The sequence below is a fragment of the Rhinolophus ferrumequinum genome, chromosome 9 (genome assembly GCF_004115265.2).
Source record: "Rhinolophus ferrumequinum isolate MPI-CBG mRhiFer1 chromosome 9, mRhiFer1_v1.p, whole genome shotgun sequence".
NCBI lineage: Eukaryota > Metazoa > Chordata > Mammalia > Chiroptera > Rhinolophidae > Rhinolophus > Rhinolophus ferrumequinum.
Genome location: NC_046292.1, coordinates 43108857 through 43124449, shown reverse-complemented (window position 1 = coordinate 43124449; position 15593 = coordinate 43108857). Strand labels below are relative to the sequence as shown.

At 38.6% G+C, this 15593-nt stretch overlaps 1 protein-coding gene across 7 annotated transcripts in view; it reads right to left on the bottom strand.

Annotated features, from left to right (window-relative positions):
• FGGY (FGGY carbohydrate kinase domain containing) overlaps nt 1-15593 on the bottom strand; it is a 393115-nt gene that overhangs the window by 238088 nt on the left and 139434 nt on the right. For all 7 annotated transcript variants that reach the window (XM_033115796.1, XM_033115797.1, XM_033115798.1 and 4 more), the window contains one exon: nt 3046-3161. In XM_033115796.1, the coding sequence (XP_032971687.1) occupies nt 3046-3161 (116 nt within the window). The remainder of the gene's footprint in view (nt 1-3045; nt 3162-15593) is intronic.

Here is a 15593-nt window from a genome sequence, read left to right as displayed (position 1 = left end):
TAACTCCATTGCATAGTTCGGAACATGTAAAGAGATAATGGTTATAATGCATAGCACCATGTCTGAGAAGCAGTAAACCATTCGTTTTAATAGCTGCCATTAATTATATCCTTCACAGGCATGACTATGGAGATACAGCCACATGACGAGAATTATCGGGGTTAGAAGTACAACTACCCTAACTCCTCGTTCAGTGTTTTTGACCCAATTTGCCTGCACCCCTTAATTACACAAGAGCACCTCCCTTGACACTTAGTCCTAATGGTTCCTCATCCAGGTAGGAAGCCCACAAGGAGCCTCCAAAACACCACTTGGGGACTGAGCACTGGTGGCCCTGCCTTAGCTCTAATGACCAGCACACCAGCACCCGCATCTGTGGCCTGAATTGTGTCCCCCAAAATTCGTATGTTGAAGCCCTAACATGCAGTGTGACTGTATTTGGAGATAGGGTCTAGGCAGAGGTAATTAAGGTTAAATGAGGTCCCAAAAGTAAGGCTTTATCTGATTGAATTCGTGTCCTTCTAAAGAAAGATACCAGAAAGCACACAAAAGGGCTCTCTTACCCATTTATTTAGTCAGTAGACATCTATCAGCATCTCTGCCAAGGTACTCAAGGATGACGCAGATAGGGTCCCTGCCCTCCAGGAGCTCTCAGTTGAGTACGACTTTCCTGTTTGGCTGCCCATTTCCCCTGCTGGGCCTGAGGCCCTGTCCAAACCTCAGGCTGGTTGGCAGGAGTCCTGGCACACCATCCTCTGGCCAGCTCCCTCATTTCCCAGAACCAATTATTGACTCTATTCCTTGGTTGCTGACTCCTAATGGTCTGAACAGCCAGAATTTTAAAAACCACCATATGACTTAAAGTATCAATACCCTGTGAAGTTATACCCACTCATCCACTGATATCCCTTATCACACCCCTACGCCTGTCCAGGTATGAACACTTGTTCCAATCTCAGGTTGGCTTTGGGAGTTTAATATTGGACACTGCCTAATCCCACTGAAGGCCACCCGTATAGCCAACGCAATTCCCTCAGTCTCGTGTATCCCAACGATGCCGTCTGCTTTAGTAGGAAAGTTCTAATACTGACTCTACAACTTAACAGTGAACAAGGAACTGAATCTCAGTTTTCCCAGCTATAAAACAGGAACACCTATACAAATGGGTTTGTGAAGGCGAAATAAGATAATGTAGAAAATCAATCACCTACTAAAAGACTTGGAAAGTAGACGATGACTAATGACTGCTGCTTTGCCTCTTCCTCTTTTCCCCTGCTCCCAAGCTCCTCCCCACTTCTCTACCAGCTCAGGTCCTGAGATGGTTTCAACTGAGCGACAGAAATTCTGAAAGGGCTCTTTCTGCAGACCAGCCTGGCTCTGTTCTTTTCTCCAGATTTACCTATTAGGAGTTGAACAGACCACAGAAATCAAGCTACGTTATCTAAAACACTGCAATACAGGTGCTACGGGGATCTTTCATGTTTCTACCCTTATATTCTGGAACTCTAACAGAGTTTGTGATGAGGACGCCACCAGAGAAAGGTAGAACTGAAATAACCTACTATGTGACTCAGTTATCAAGGGTGACCCAAAGTTGTAATAGACACTACTACCGTGTTTCCCCGAAAATAAGACCCAGCCGGACCATCAGCTCTAATGCATCTTTTGGAGCAAAAATTAATACAAGACCTGGTATTATATTATATTATATTATTCCCAATATTATATTTTATATTATATTATATTATATTGTATTGTATTGTATTGTATTGTATTGTATTGTATCGTATTGTATTATACCCAGTCTTATATTGTATTAAAATAAGACTGGGTCTTATATTAATTTTTGCTCCAAAAGACACATTAGAGCTGATGGCCCGGCTAGGTCTTATTTTCGGGGAAACACAGTAGCTGTGCACCAATATTTAAAGCAAAACTCCCAAGTTTTAGCCAATCATATGGATGGACGCATGGGTGCCCAGCCAATGACTAAATTTCCTAGCCACCTTTGAAGCCTAGTGGGGCCTTATGAACAATGCTGGTCAATGGGATGTGATGAGAAATGACGGCCCATTTCCATGCTATGCTCCCTCCAAAAGAATGAGTATGGATTCCTCTGGGCCTTTTCATTCGTTCCCTCACTGGCTGGGAACTGATGAGAACTGGAGTAGCTAACTTGGACCCAAAGTTGGAGGCCATGTTGGGAGAACGGCAGAGCTGCCCTGATAGTCATTTATCTCTATTCTATCACACAAAATAACCCTCTATCTTATTTAATCCACTGTACTTTTTAATTTTATTGTTACACCATCCTAGCCGAAACACTAAACAATAAAGAAGTATTTCTATTTAATCAGGTATAACTACTTACCTGATAACAGCTTACTGGAATTGTAAGTAGTAGCTACAGGAAATAAATACCTTTCTGTGAAACGAACGAGCAAATCTTAAATATTAAATGTCAGCTACTGTTACATGTACCTAGTACCTGAATTCTTTGCACCAGGTAAATCCCTGTTAGTCACCCACACCTTTACTGTCTAGTCAGTGCCACCTAAAACTGAAAGTCGGAGACGCTATGGTCTTCGTTATAAACCACTGGCTCATGTCCCAGTTTCGGTCTTATTCCTGATCTTCCTTCTTTTGATCTCTTCAATTATTTCTTTTTCCCTGTTCGTGACCTTGCCTGATTCCTTGAACCTAAGGGACAAAACGTGTTCCTTGTAATGACTGGAAATGATCCATACACACCCTCTTGATTATGCTCTCCCTCACTGCTCTGTGCACAAGAATTCCTCAGTGTGGCCCAATGTCTACGATTCTGTATTTCAGTGCAGTTTCATAGCCTGCACCCCTACTCAGTTCCCAGTAGTCTCACCAGGAGGACTACTAGTCATGTTCTACCCATCATAACTTGCTTCTCTTGTTAAAACAGGGCTGTGTTCCTGTATTTTAAATTCATACAAAAACAAAAACACACTAAGATCCTCATATATACATCCACATAATCACTCTCCAGATTTATTGATCTATTTTGTTTTTTACCTATTTTGCTGTAATTATCTGCAACAAAGTCTTCCAATCCAATCATCTTCCAGAAACTGTCGTCCCATCCTTTCTCTGCTGAGTATGTCCATTTGCACACCAGGGAGCAGAGAGACCTAAGGAAATGGGAGAGAGGTAGAACCAATAATATAAGCTAGGCTTCCTTTATGTTTTGCCAAATGCCTCCCCGATATCTACAGTAGTACTGAAGGAGAATAAACCAAACCAGGTAGTTCTCCATCCCTCTTTAGATGAAAAGTCCCCATTTACACCAGTTAGTGATTGAGATACCTCTCAGTTCCTTATGTAGCTCCTGATCAAGCAGTGCGTATAAATATTTGTATTTATATCTATATTTATAGTTACATGACATTTGTGAGATAATTAGAAATTACATACAACACTAAGCTATTTAATGATATTGAAAATAATTACATTTTAGGTATGATATTGGTAATTGTGGTTATATTTCAAAAAAGATTTCTTATTTAGAGATACATACTGAACTATTTATGTATAAAATAATGTAACATCTGAGATTTGCTTCAAAATAATACGAGAAGGGGAAGTGAATGGCATTATGGATGGGGCAGGACTGGCCACGGGTTGGTGGCTGTGAGGTTGCGTGACGGGTAAATGGTGTTCATCATATTACTCTGTTTTGTACATGTTCAGAATTCTCAGAAGAAAAGTTTTTAAAAAGTGCCTGGTGTGTGTGTGTGTGTGTGTATTAGGTTGGTGCAGAAGTGACTGCGGTGTTTGCAATTATTTTTAACCTTTTAAACCGCAATTACTTTTGCACCAACCTAATATATACGAGAGATGCCAAAAAAATGTATACACATGACCTATGTTCATCTTTTGTTATCGGTATATATTGAATATTACAATTTTAATAGTTTTTTTCTTTCCTTAAAAATGTGTACACATTTTTTGGACAGATAGATATAGATAGATAGAGATATACAGATACAGATATAGATATAGATTTAGATATAGATACATAGATATATAGATGTAAATACAGATATATATGAGAGAGAGACTCCAGTCTAAAGTAATGTTTACTAGGAGGAAGACTTGAAATCTGGAAGGCGTTTTCCTCTCCAGGTTCATTTCTCATCCATTCACCCTTAGCATTGTACACTCCAGCAATAAAACATCATTTGCAGTTCTCTGGGCAAAAAAAAAAAAAAACAAAAATCATGTTCTTGCACATTTCTCTGCCTTTGTCCTACTCCTATTTGAAAAATTCTTCCCAGCTTCTTCACCCTGATAACTCCAACACTTCCTTTAGCCTGGGATGAGTCCCCAGCGCTGGGTGAGGAGTTCTCTTCTGAGCTCCCAGCGCAGACAGCTGTCCTCTATGACAGCCCTTATCACACTGTGTAATAGACGGTTTATTTGTCTTCCCTATAGTCCTATTGCCTTCCCATCTGTTCTCCTTAACTGTACGCAAACTTCATAAAATAAAATCTGATGTTCTCAGCTGCTGATTAACACTCTTCAATCGGTCCTTACCATCTTCAGCAAGAAGTCCAATCTTTCACAGGGCTTAAAAGACCTTTTGTGATATGACCATGCTGAACTCGTTTCCTCCTGCCATTCCCACTCTTACTTTCTCCATTCTTCAATACTGAATGAATTGAAGTTTCCCACAGCGGGCTTTGATTGCTGACTTCCTGTGCACTGACTGACCTCTTTGCTCCATTCTGCCCAGAATTTTCTTCCCTGTTACACATCTAACTCCTAGTTAACCTTCCTCACTCAGCTTACATTGTCCCTTTTCACGAAGCCTCAGTGGAGGACAAGCTGAGTCCAAGGCCTGTTCTCCAAGTTCCAATCAGGATATACCTTATCTTAACATTTCCCACAGTAATTGTCTTTGCCCATTCACTTCTCTAGCTCTCGCACTAAACCAGCAACTCCTTCAGAGTAAAACCAGCCCTAACAATCTCTGTATCACCTAGTCTACATTCAGTCATGTATCCAACCACGATGAATACTGACTGAATGGACGCACTAAAGAATGAGTGTGATTTGTCCATATAGCCACGGGTAAACGGGATAACCTAAGTTGCTCACGCAGTTTTAAAGAGAAACCTATCTCACACAGCCAATAGTCTAAGCACATCTCATTCAATCACTCACACAGATACACTAACTCACTCACTAAACACTTAGTATTCAGTCACTATGACCCTTGCATATGCTAGGGAGCCCTGGGGAGCCGGCGGTATGCAAAAGACCTGGTCCTCTGCTCTCGCAGAAGCTGACAGTTGAATTGAGGAGACAAATTGATCAAACAATCACACCTAAAATCACATATTAACAAATAGCCAAAAATGTTCTGAAGTAGACAAAGAAATGAGAACCTTTAACAGGAGAACCTGATCTAATCTAGTGGGAGAAAGAAGGTGGGGGAGTATCAAGGAGGGCTCCACAGAGGAGGTGAAATTTTGTGAGGTCTAAATTTTGAAAGCAAACAAATTTATAAACTTTCATTGTTGAATTTTTTTCAGATGTCATATAGATGGCAGGACACAACGAGCCATAAGTGGCGTAACTATACTGAAGGAGTGATAGTACCACTAGAAACTTAATACATATGTGCTAAATCCTTCACCTGATACAAGCAAGAAAAATTTTTTGGAGGTACAGAGAAGGCAGCCATCTGTGTAGCATGTTCTGAAGAGTACATAATAGGCTAACCCTTCCTGGCACAATGCCTGAATTTCCATATTCCTGGAAGCTGACAGCTCACTGGAAAAAGCAAAGCTATAGAGGAAAGAATGGTGTGGAAGGACTGTTTCTAAGGACCCAACCACATAGGAAACTCTTCACTTCTCAGATGCCCCATTCATGTGCAGATTTCTAGGCCTCCACTTTGACCCTTCCTTCTGTCTTAACTGACTATTGCTCCTTTCACTCATCCTGTGCACTTGGCAAACTCCAAATCATCCTTATAGTCTAGTTCCAAGGTCATCTCTTCTGCAAAAGTTTCCTTGAGACTCCGAGTTAAACTCATGGTTCTCTCCTCTGAGGCAGTATGATAACTTGGAAATATTGTGTTGTTGCTCTTTATAGCTGAGGTAGGTTGAGTCCATGGCCCCCATTCTTTAGCCCTACACATGTCCACACCCTTTGCCTTGTAATTTGCCATGCTGTGCCCTCTCCTCTCCCACCCCCACACTCCTTTCCTGACTCTAGACTTTGAATTCTGTCATGTGACAAGAATAAGGCAGGCTACCTGCTAGCATCAAGTCTAAGCCTCAAGAGGCACGACATGTTTCTGCTTGCTTTCTTGAACCTATGGCTTCACCAGGAGAAGATCATGCCTGGGATGGCCTATTGGTCCCATTTAAAGGGGATGTTATAATTCAATGCTTGGTGGAGCAGAGCAATGACCACCAAGCCCAGCCTGGATCAGACACCCCATGCGACCAAGACCTGAGTGAGTCCAGCTGACACTAGAAGAACCATCCAGCAGAGCACAGCCTAAAAGAGCCATCCATGAGCCAAATAAGTGATTATTATCTTAAATTACTGAGCATTAGTTGTGGTTTATAACAGCGCTATAGTGAAACAACTCAACACATTACGGCATAACTAAGTTACTCCAAGTAGAATTTGTTCCCCTAATAAGGGCCAGAGAGAGGGATGCCTCAGTCCTCAGAGCAAGTTGGAATAAGTGGCCAGACAGCATTCTTGGAGTGAAGATGACTAAGCCCAGGCCGCAGGAAGTTTTACAGCTGAAGATGCCTCTGGTAACTCCACTTTCTACCCAGATTAATAAAACACTATTAGAAACCCTTTTTATTTGGGTTTCTTTAAATCAACTCTTGGGTAATATGGATGTATAAAAGTAGCGCAAAACTGGCAAAATTTAGAGAGTACACAAGTGCTCCAGAAATCTCAAGAAGAGAGAGCAAGTATAGGACTTCGTGTTGTTAGTGAGTAAGGGCAAGGTACCAGTAGCAGAAGCACGGGTTTACCGCCCAGAGCTTTAGAGGAGTGCTGCTTCCATCATGCAGAAGGAGCCACTCACTGTTCACTGCCATCCAGAGTGCTCAGGAAGCAACTGCTGTACCTTTCACTTCTTTCAGATTTGTCAATGCTAAAAAGACTATAAAAACCTATATGTGCATCAAAAGAACATAAATCAATGAGTAGGCAGAACCAAAACAAGACTAAGTTAGGGGGACTATTTCACTTAAGAGAAAATCACTAGAACATCTATGAGTGGCAGGTCTCACAGAAGTAGAAAGATGAAAAAATTAGAAGAAAACATCAACAATGAAAGCAATGAGAAACCAGAAGAACGCAAGAAAGACTTTCTGAACTAACAACTGATTTTAAACTTTAAACTTTAAATTTCTGCAGAACAAACAAAAATCACAAGAACTACTGAAAATCAAATTAATGATCTGGAAGACCAAGTGAATGAAATAACTTACTACCCATAGCAAAGACGCAAAGAGAGAAACACTGATGGAAGGAGTAAGACGCTTAAAGGGCAGACCCAGCAGCTAACGTGAGAATAACAGAAATTCCAGAAGGGATTTTTTTTTTTTTTAAAGGGGAGAAGTAAAATGAAGAAAAACATTTTAAAAAACAGATGAAGGAGATGTTATAATTCAATGATTACAATACTAGTTGTTTTTTTGTTTTGTTTTGTCTTGTTTTTCATACTGAGCTGAAGAAAGATTTAAACCTGCAGATTAAAAGTCTCATTAAGTTCAGGAAGTGAATCCAGGAAATACTTGAATTTCAAGCATAAACAGAAAATTATACAAGTTTCCAGACAGAAAGAATAAGTTACTTACAAAGGCAAGAGAGTCAGACTAGCTAAGGAATTCTCATCTACAACTCTGGAATGTAGGAGACAGTGGAACAATGTACAGACTATTAAGAAAAATGACCCAAGAATCTTATACCCAGACAAAATATTATTCAGCTGTCAGGGAAAAAGGAAAACATTTTCCACATGCAAGGATTCAAAAGTAAACTTCCCACATACGTTCTCTGGGGACAGTACTTGAGAAAGAACATAACCAAAAAATTATTGATTCAGAGCAACTATTTCAGCATAGGGGAAATCAAAGACCAGAGAAACCAGTTGTGGTGAACACTAATATTTATTCTCTCTCTCTCTCCATATACATATACATATGTGTGTACACGTATATACATATATTCACATGTATATATGTGTATAAGCACACATATTTCTATCTAAATAATGACAGTGTAAACAGGAATTTGTAATATTAAATTTTCTTGAAACACAATAGGCATGCTATATTAGAAGAAACAATCTAATAACAAGCTGTAACTGAAAATATAAAATTAATTAAGAGATTGAACAGGGGTACACAGGAAAAATATTTTGGAACGTATATATATTTGAGGCAGAACACAAGTTTAACATTGGTTACAATGAAGAAGAAGGTAATCACTAACAAACAAAAAGCTTAGCAGAACTCTCAAAAAACAAGGGGTACAAAGGGGATAAAAAGAAAATTAGTAAGTCAGTGAAACCAAATTAAACCAATTAAAATAAAAAGTAAAAGTAAAAGGGGTGCTGTACTATAATTATAAAACAAAAATAGGGTAGGAGGGATAAAATCAATTATTTCAGTTATTACAAAAATGTGAATGGGCTGAATCTCACAACTCGTTAAAAGATAATAATACACTGTAGTTAAAATTAAGCTGTACCTTGTTTACAGTACAGATTTTTAAAAATGTAACAAGTTTTTTTAAGTTGAAAAAGAAATAACAAAAACAAAATTTTTTAAATTACAATATTAATATCAGACAAAGTAGAATAGAAGATCAAAAATATTAGCAAGACAAAGAGGAACATTCCATGATGATATCATGCTCAAATCCAAGAAGAATATTTCTATTCATTAGGTTTTATGAACTGAACAATACAGTGTAATATATAAAACAAGAGCTCCCCAAAAAAAGCACTTAAAAAGAGATGCAATTTATTTAGAGATTTTACTGTACTTTCAAAATTTGAAGACACAGGTAAATCAAAAGCATAACAACAATAAACAATACTATTGAGGTATTAAAGGACTCAAATACAATCAACAAACTCAATTCTATATACTCATATGGGGGGTGCAGAGAAGGAGAATATTTTACAATACAACCAGAGACTCCATGAGTAAAGTGGTATGCTAGAGTTTTAAAATAGCTTTTATTGGAAAAGAAGGATGTCTGAAAATTAATAACTTAAGCAGCCAACTTAGGAAATTATGAAAAACATTAATAAATTAAACTGAAAGAAAAATCAAAAAGGTAAAGATAAAAGCAGATGAGAAACATAAAATAACAAGATAAAATTCAGAAAGTCAACAGAGCCAAAGCATGGTTCTATGAAAACATGTTCTATGAAACAAAAATTTCTGGCAAAATTTAGGAAGAAAAAAAGAAGAAGGCAAAAACAACAAGCATCATGAATGAAAATGGCAGATATAACTACAGATGAAGCAGACATTAATAGAAAAACATAAGGATTACATGAACATTATGTTAGTGAATTTTAAAAATTAGGTGGAGTGAATAGTTTATTAGAAAAACAGAACTTGTCAAAACTGACTCAAGAAAACATAGGAAACCTTAATAAATTTATTACTGTTAAAGAAATTGTCAGTAGTAAAAATCATCTCTCAAATAAAACGTCAAGCCCAGATGGTCATACTAGAAGTTCTAACAAATGTTCAAGGAACAGAGTACTCCAAAGTACTTCAGAGTCTTGAAGAACAAGGAATGCTTTGCAAGTTATTTATAAGGCTAATATAACTATGTTCCAAAAACCAAGCAAAGACAGTCTAAGAAAGAAACATCAGAGGCTACTCTCACATTATAAATGTGGGCACAAAAATTCTAAGCAAGACATGACCAAATTTAATCTAAAAAATGTGAAAAAAAATACAGCATGAACAACATTCAAAAATGTTTCAATAATAAAGATCTATGAGTGTATTTTACCACAGTATTTTATGAAAGGAAAGAAAAATGATCAATTCATATTGAAGAATAAAAAGTATCTGATGAAGTTAAATGCCACAGCAAGATAGAAACTCTTACTGAAGTAGAAATAACAGAAGCTTCTGCTTCTAACCATGATGGAGTAAGAGAATGGACTTTACACCTCTGCCTTAAACAACTAGAAAACTAGAAGAAAAATACATGCTCAACTGTTTTCAGACCTTGAACAACAAGCAGTGCAGGGCTGTGATGCCTGAGAGAAGGAAACAAATGAGGTGAGCCTCAGGCTCACTCTGGCTTTCTGCCTAGAAGCACAGGCGGGATGCCAAGGAAAACACAGCAGCTTCGCTAAGTTGAGGAGACCGAGATCAGAATTCAGGGAATCTGAGGTGGCTAGAAGCTTTGGTGGCACAGACTTCCAAAGAGGGGGTAGTAGCTATGCAGAAAGAGAGCCCCAGAAATCTGCCCAAGAGTCCTGCTCCTTCTTTGGTGAATACTAACATGCAGATATGTACGCTGACACTCCATGAGGTCTGGTTGAAGACTGACTGGAAAGCTGTGAGCTGAACAGTTCTCTGAGTTTGCACAGAGCTGAGGATCACTGGAGCTACTAAAATTAGAGTGAAACATCCTCATTGATCATGCGGGACATTCAGTAGAGACCCTAAAAGACATATACCTTGGAAGTGCGACTGAAATTTTCTTGTGTAAAGTCAACTCTAACCCTGCTCTATCAAAGTTTTTTAAAAAGATTTCAAAGGATAAAACTAAGCCAAAAGTATATTATCACCTATCAGAAAAAGTTGCTCAACAATCTTAAGAGGAAGAGAAAAAAAAATCCAGGCACCCAACAACATAAAATTGACAATGTCAGCATCCAATCAAAAATATTTAAAGGAACTATAGCCAATTTTATTTTTTATCAAGTTTATAAAAGCTATCAACATACAAAGCGAAACTCAATGAAACCAAAGCAGGATAAACACAGAGAGCAAAAAAACAAAAACAAAAACAAAATACACTCAGTGAAAAAAAAAACATCTTTTTTTATATGAAAATATTTTTATTGAGGTGGCAATGGTTAATAAAATTATATAGATTTCAAGTGTATAATTCTGTAATACATCATCTATATATTGCATTGTGTGTTCACCACCCAGAGTCAGTTCTCCTTCCAACACCATATATTTGATCCCCTTTACTTTCTTGTACCCCTCTCCCCCCTTACCCTCTGGGAACCACTAAACTGTTGTCTGTGTCTGTGAGTTTTTGTGTGTTTATTTGTCTTGTTTGTTTGTTGCTTTCAGTATTATATCCACATATGCATGAAATCATATGGCTATCAACTTTTTCTGTCTGACTTATTTCACTTAGTATAATAATCTCAAGATCCACCCGTGTGGTGGCAAATGGCAATATTTCATCTAAAAACAGAAAATCTTAAAAGCAGAAGAAAAAGACACCTTATAGAGGAATAAAGACAAAAATTTTACAGACTTCTCATCAAAAACAGTACAGAAGAAAATGGAGTGACATATTCAAAGTAAAACTTTTAAAGAAAAAAAACCAATCTAGAATTCTATACTCAGCAAAAAGATCTTTAAACAATTAATGAGAGACACAGACTTTTTCAAACAAACATAAGCTGAGAGAATTCATTTCTAATAAACCTGCATTGCAAAAAATGTTAAAGGAAATTCTTCAAGGAGGAGGAAAATGATACTACATGGAATTGTGAATCTATACAAAGAAATCAAGAGTATCAGAAACAGTAAATATGGTAGTAAACATAAATGACATACTTTTTTCATTTTCAAATTTCTTTAATTATTTGAAGGTAAACTGGTAAGTTAAAGATACATATTATAAATCCTAGAGAAACCAGTAAAAAAGAAATAAAATTAATAAACCAATTTTGGTGATAAAATGGAATACTAAAAATATTTCCGTAATCTGGAAGAAGGCTGGACAAAGGAAATACTGCATAGAATACATGGAACAAATAAAAAACAGACAGCAAAATGGCCAATTAAAACCCAATCATTAAATGTAAATGGCCTAAAAACCCCAAAGTAATGGCAGAAATCATCAGACTGGATAAAAATGAAAAATGAAATCCAACTGTATGTTGTCCACAAGAAACTTACTCTAAATATACAGACACAAGTCAGGTTAAAGAATAAAAGGATGTTAAAAGAGGTTCTACGTAAATACTACTAATTAAAAAGTAGAAGTGGCTATATGAGTATCAGACAAAGTAGACTTCAGAACAAGAGTATTACCAGGTACAGAGAGGTACATTACATAAATGTAACAGGGTCAATTCACCAAGCACATTCATGGGTTAAAAAATAAATCATAATTTGTTAGAATGGCAACTTGAACTCAACTAAAGTTGTTTCTTTTTTGTTTTGTTTTAGTGCAGAACTAACAAACAAACATTGAAAAAAACTACATGAAATCAAGCATTCATGGTGATATCATGAAGGATGTGACCACCTAAAGTCACCCTTGTCTTTTATAAACGTTTGCCTGAAATTCAGCGGTCTCAGTGGGCCATATGGATTAAAGGTTCGGAGGAAAGGAGTCCAGAACTGTGGGCATGCTCAATTTTACACTGTTTTAGGCAAGAGTGTGTATGAGTGGGTAAGGCCAGTAGGCACTGAAGGATCTACTTCATCATAAAAGAATATTATCTTATATGTTTCATTTCCTGATACTCCACCGGGCCTTCTGGAAATTTCAGTGTATCAGGCCTGGTCATGACATCCCAGAGCAGGGACGGTACCTGTCTCATTCATATCATTCCCCAGCACCAAGCAGAGTGCCGCTCGGGCAAATTTTGAGAGCTCAGTGCACGTTTATGGAGTAAATGAATGAGAACCCTAGGATGTCAGTTACAGAAGGAAGTTTTCAGGTACCTAAATAATTTTTAATTGATCTTTAGCAATTGCTCTCTGTGCAGGCCCTGGAGGAGACACAAATTAGATTCCTGGAATGGTCAGGGGCAGCAGAACACTGGGTTCCCTGCACAGACCATCCACCTCAATAGAACAAACACAGATTTTTGAAAATAAATTCTGTCTACCTCACCTACCTCCCATCACCCATTTCCCCAGACACAAAAACATGCCAAATCTCTAACATCTTCTTTCCTTTTTTGAAACATGCAAAAACAAAGACAGACTTCCAGTTAAAGATGCCAGATCAACTGCACATGTTGACCTCTGCTCCCTTTACAAATTCCCAAAAATGGCAGTATAGAATATTTCAAAAAGGCAAAAACCCACAATGACAAAGAAAACAGGATAGAAGATGACAGCAATAGAAATTTGCAAACCAGAGAACACAGATGGATGAATAGTAACTCTCTAGGTAGACTTGGAAAGATAAAACCTAAGTAGCAGTGGGGAAAACCCAGAAGCCCAAGGATTACCCTGCAGAGACCCAGGTGTTTCTGAAAGTGGGAATAAAAGCAGGGCTAACAACAGCAGGCTGGTTGAAAGCTGAGTGGGAAGTAATTAAACCCCCATGAGCCATCATTATGAGCAATCAGGGTACCACCTCTCCAGTACCCTGACAGAAAGCAAAGGTTTACCCTCGGGCAGAGTGGGGTACAAGGCCCAGCTAAGAGCAGGGAGGGGCATCTTGACAAGTACAGAGAGAGAAAGTAAGGACCTGCCTTTTTGCAAGTCAGTCCTAAAGATCTTTTCCCCAACTCAGCTCCCAGAGCTCTGGCAGACAGTTTTATACCCTGAAGATTTGTCTTTGGGGAAGCTGATGAGACAAAAGAAAAGATCTAAGGCTCCATATGAGGGCTGAGGGAGCAGAAAGAACAGGACAGCCAGATCATTCCAGTCTTAGAAGGATTAAAATGACAGACTGTAAGAAAAACCCACTTGACCATCAACAACGGTATTTGCTATAATTGTCACCATCATGTTACACAAACACATTAATTCAGAAAATATTTGCTGTGGGCCCACTATGTACATATAAGGTTTTCTAGGCAGTAGGCGCCTCCAAAGTCTGGGAGAAACACAGAGAAAGTGTCCCCACCATCCAGCCATACGCCTAAGACCATAAAGCAGCCTTAGCAAGAACAAGGAGAACTTTTGACTTTGCTGCTTTTACCCAGAGCAAGGCACACATCAAAAGCACATGCCTGCTGAGCTCCAGAGGCCTGATCATTATCATGTATTTCTCCAACAAGATTTTACAAAAATGCAGTCGGCACTGCTGCATTATTTATACGCAGTTCACTGTATTGACACTGCCAGGCTCCCACTTTCAGGCGAAATCTTTTGTTCTCTGCTTGGGGAAGGCAGAACCTGGAGAGTCTCAATCGAACAAGCTAGTGAATAACAAAATAATTAGAGCTCAGAGTGGGGATAAATTACCAAGATATTCCTGGCTGCAGCCTTCAGTACAACCCAGGCTTATGATGGCTCTGTTTTTCCAAGCCCTACAACAGACTGAATTACCAGCACTGAAGATACAGCTCCTGGGGAGATACGACGTGGACTGGATGGCTAATTGTATCAACAAAGAAACCAAGTAGGTCTTACTTCTGAAGAAATACCACTGCACCAATCAGAGTTGCTTCTGTGAAAGGGCTGTCAGATTTCAGGCTTGTTACTATTGGCTCTGTACTTCATCAAGACTCGCTGACAGGTCCATGACAGACCGAAATAATGTATGCAATGATGCAACGCAGGGCGATACTAAATTGCCTTTTCAGTTAGACTTGCCGATAACATGGTTCGAACGTGGCCATGACAACATGGGGAGCATGAAAGAACTGAATAAATAATCAAGTCCAGAGAGTTTTCCCATGCCCCCGAGAGAAAGAGATCTAAGAATCAGAAAACAAAAGATCCTAAAGTCGCCACCCAAACATTCCAAGATCTGGGTGAAGCCCTTGGACTCATGGATTTGTATTTATCTCCTAAAAAATAAGGATGATTACAATTCGAGGCAGTCTGAGACAAGGGAGGAAAATAAAGAAAAAGGGAGCCCCTATAATACACCAGGCACTAAGCCTAGTACATTTATGCAGGTTATAGCAACTGTTCCCACAACAAACTGGTAAGGATACTATCAGCATCCCCATTTGATAGAGATGAACACTGAGGCTCAGAGAGCTTGGGTAACTCATTTAAGGTCACACCATTGGAAGGAGCAAGGCCGAAGTTCAAACCGTGGTCTGATCACTTAAAAGCCTACACATGCTTATTCAGGCCCATTCATGAAAAGATATTAACAAACCATTGCAAAGGCCAATTAGCACATGAGACAGAGTATAACAAATTTGAGCTATTTGGTTTCTCTGTGTTTGTAGTGTCTGTTAACTTCTTTTCTTAATAAAGGAAAAACGAGAATAAAAACAGATGAAGAGCTCGTGAAACACAGAGCCCTAGGGAACTAAGTAGCTGCCTTAGGTTTCCTGCGCAGATGTTCTAGTAAAAGTTAAGGTGTTTGGGAGATGCATGTCATGGGCCAGGACACGGGGACCACAATGAGACGCTCCCTCAAGGTGG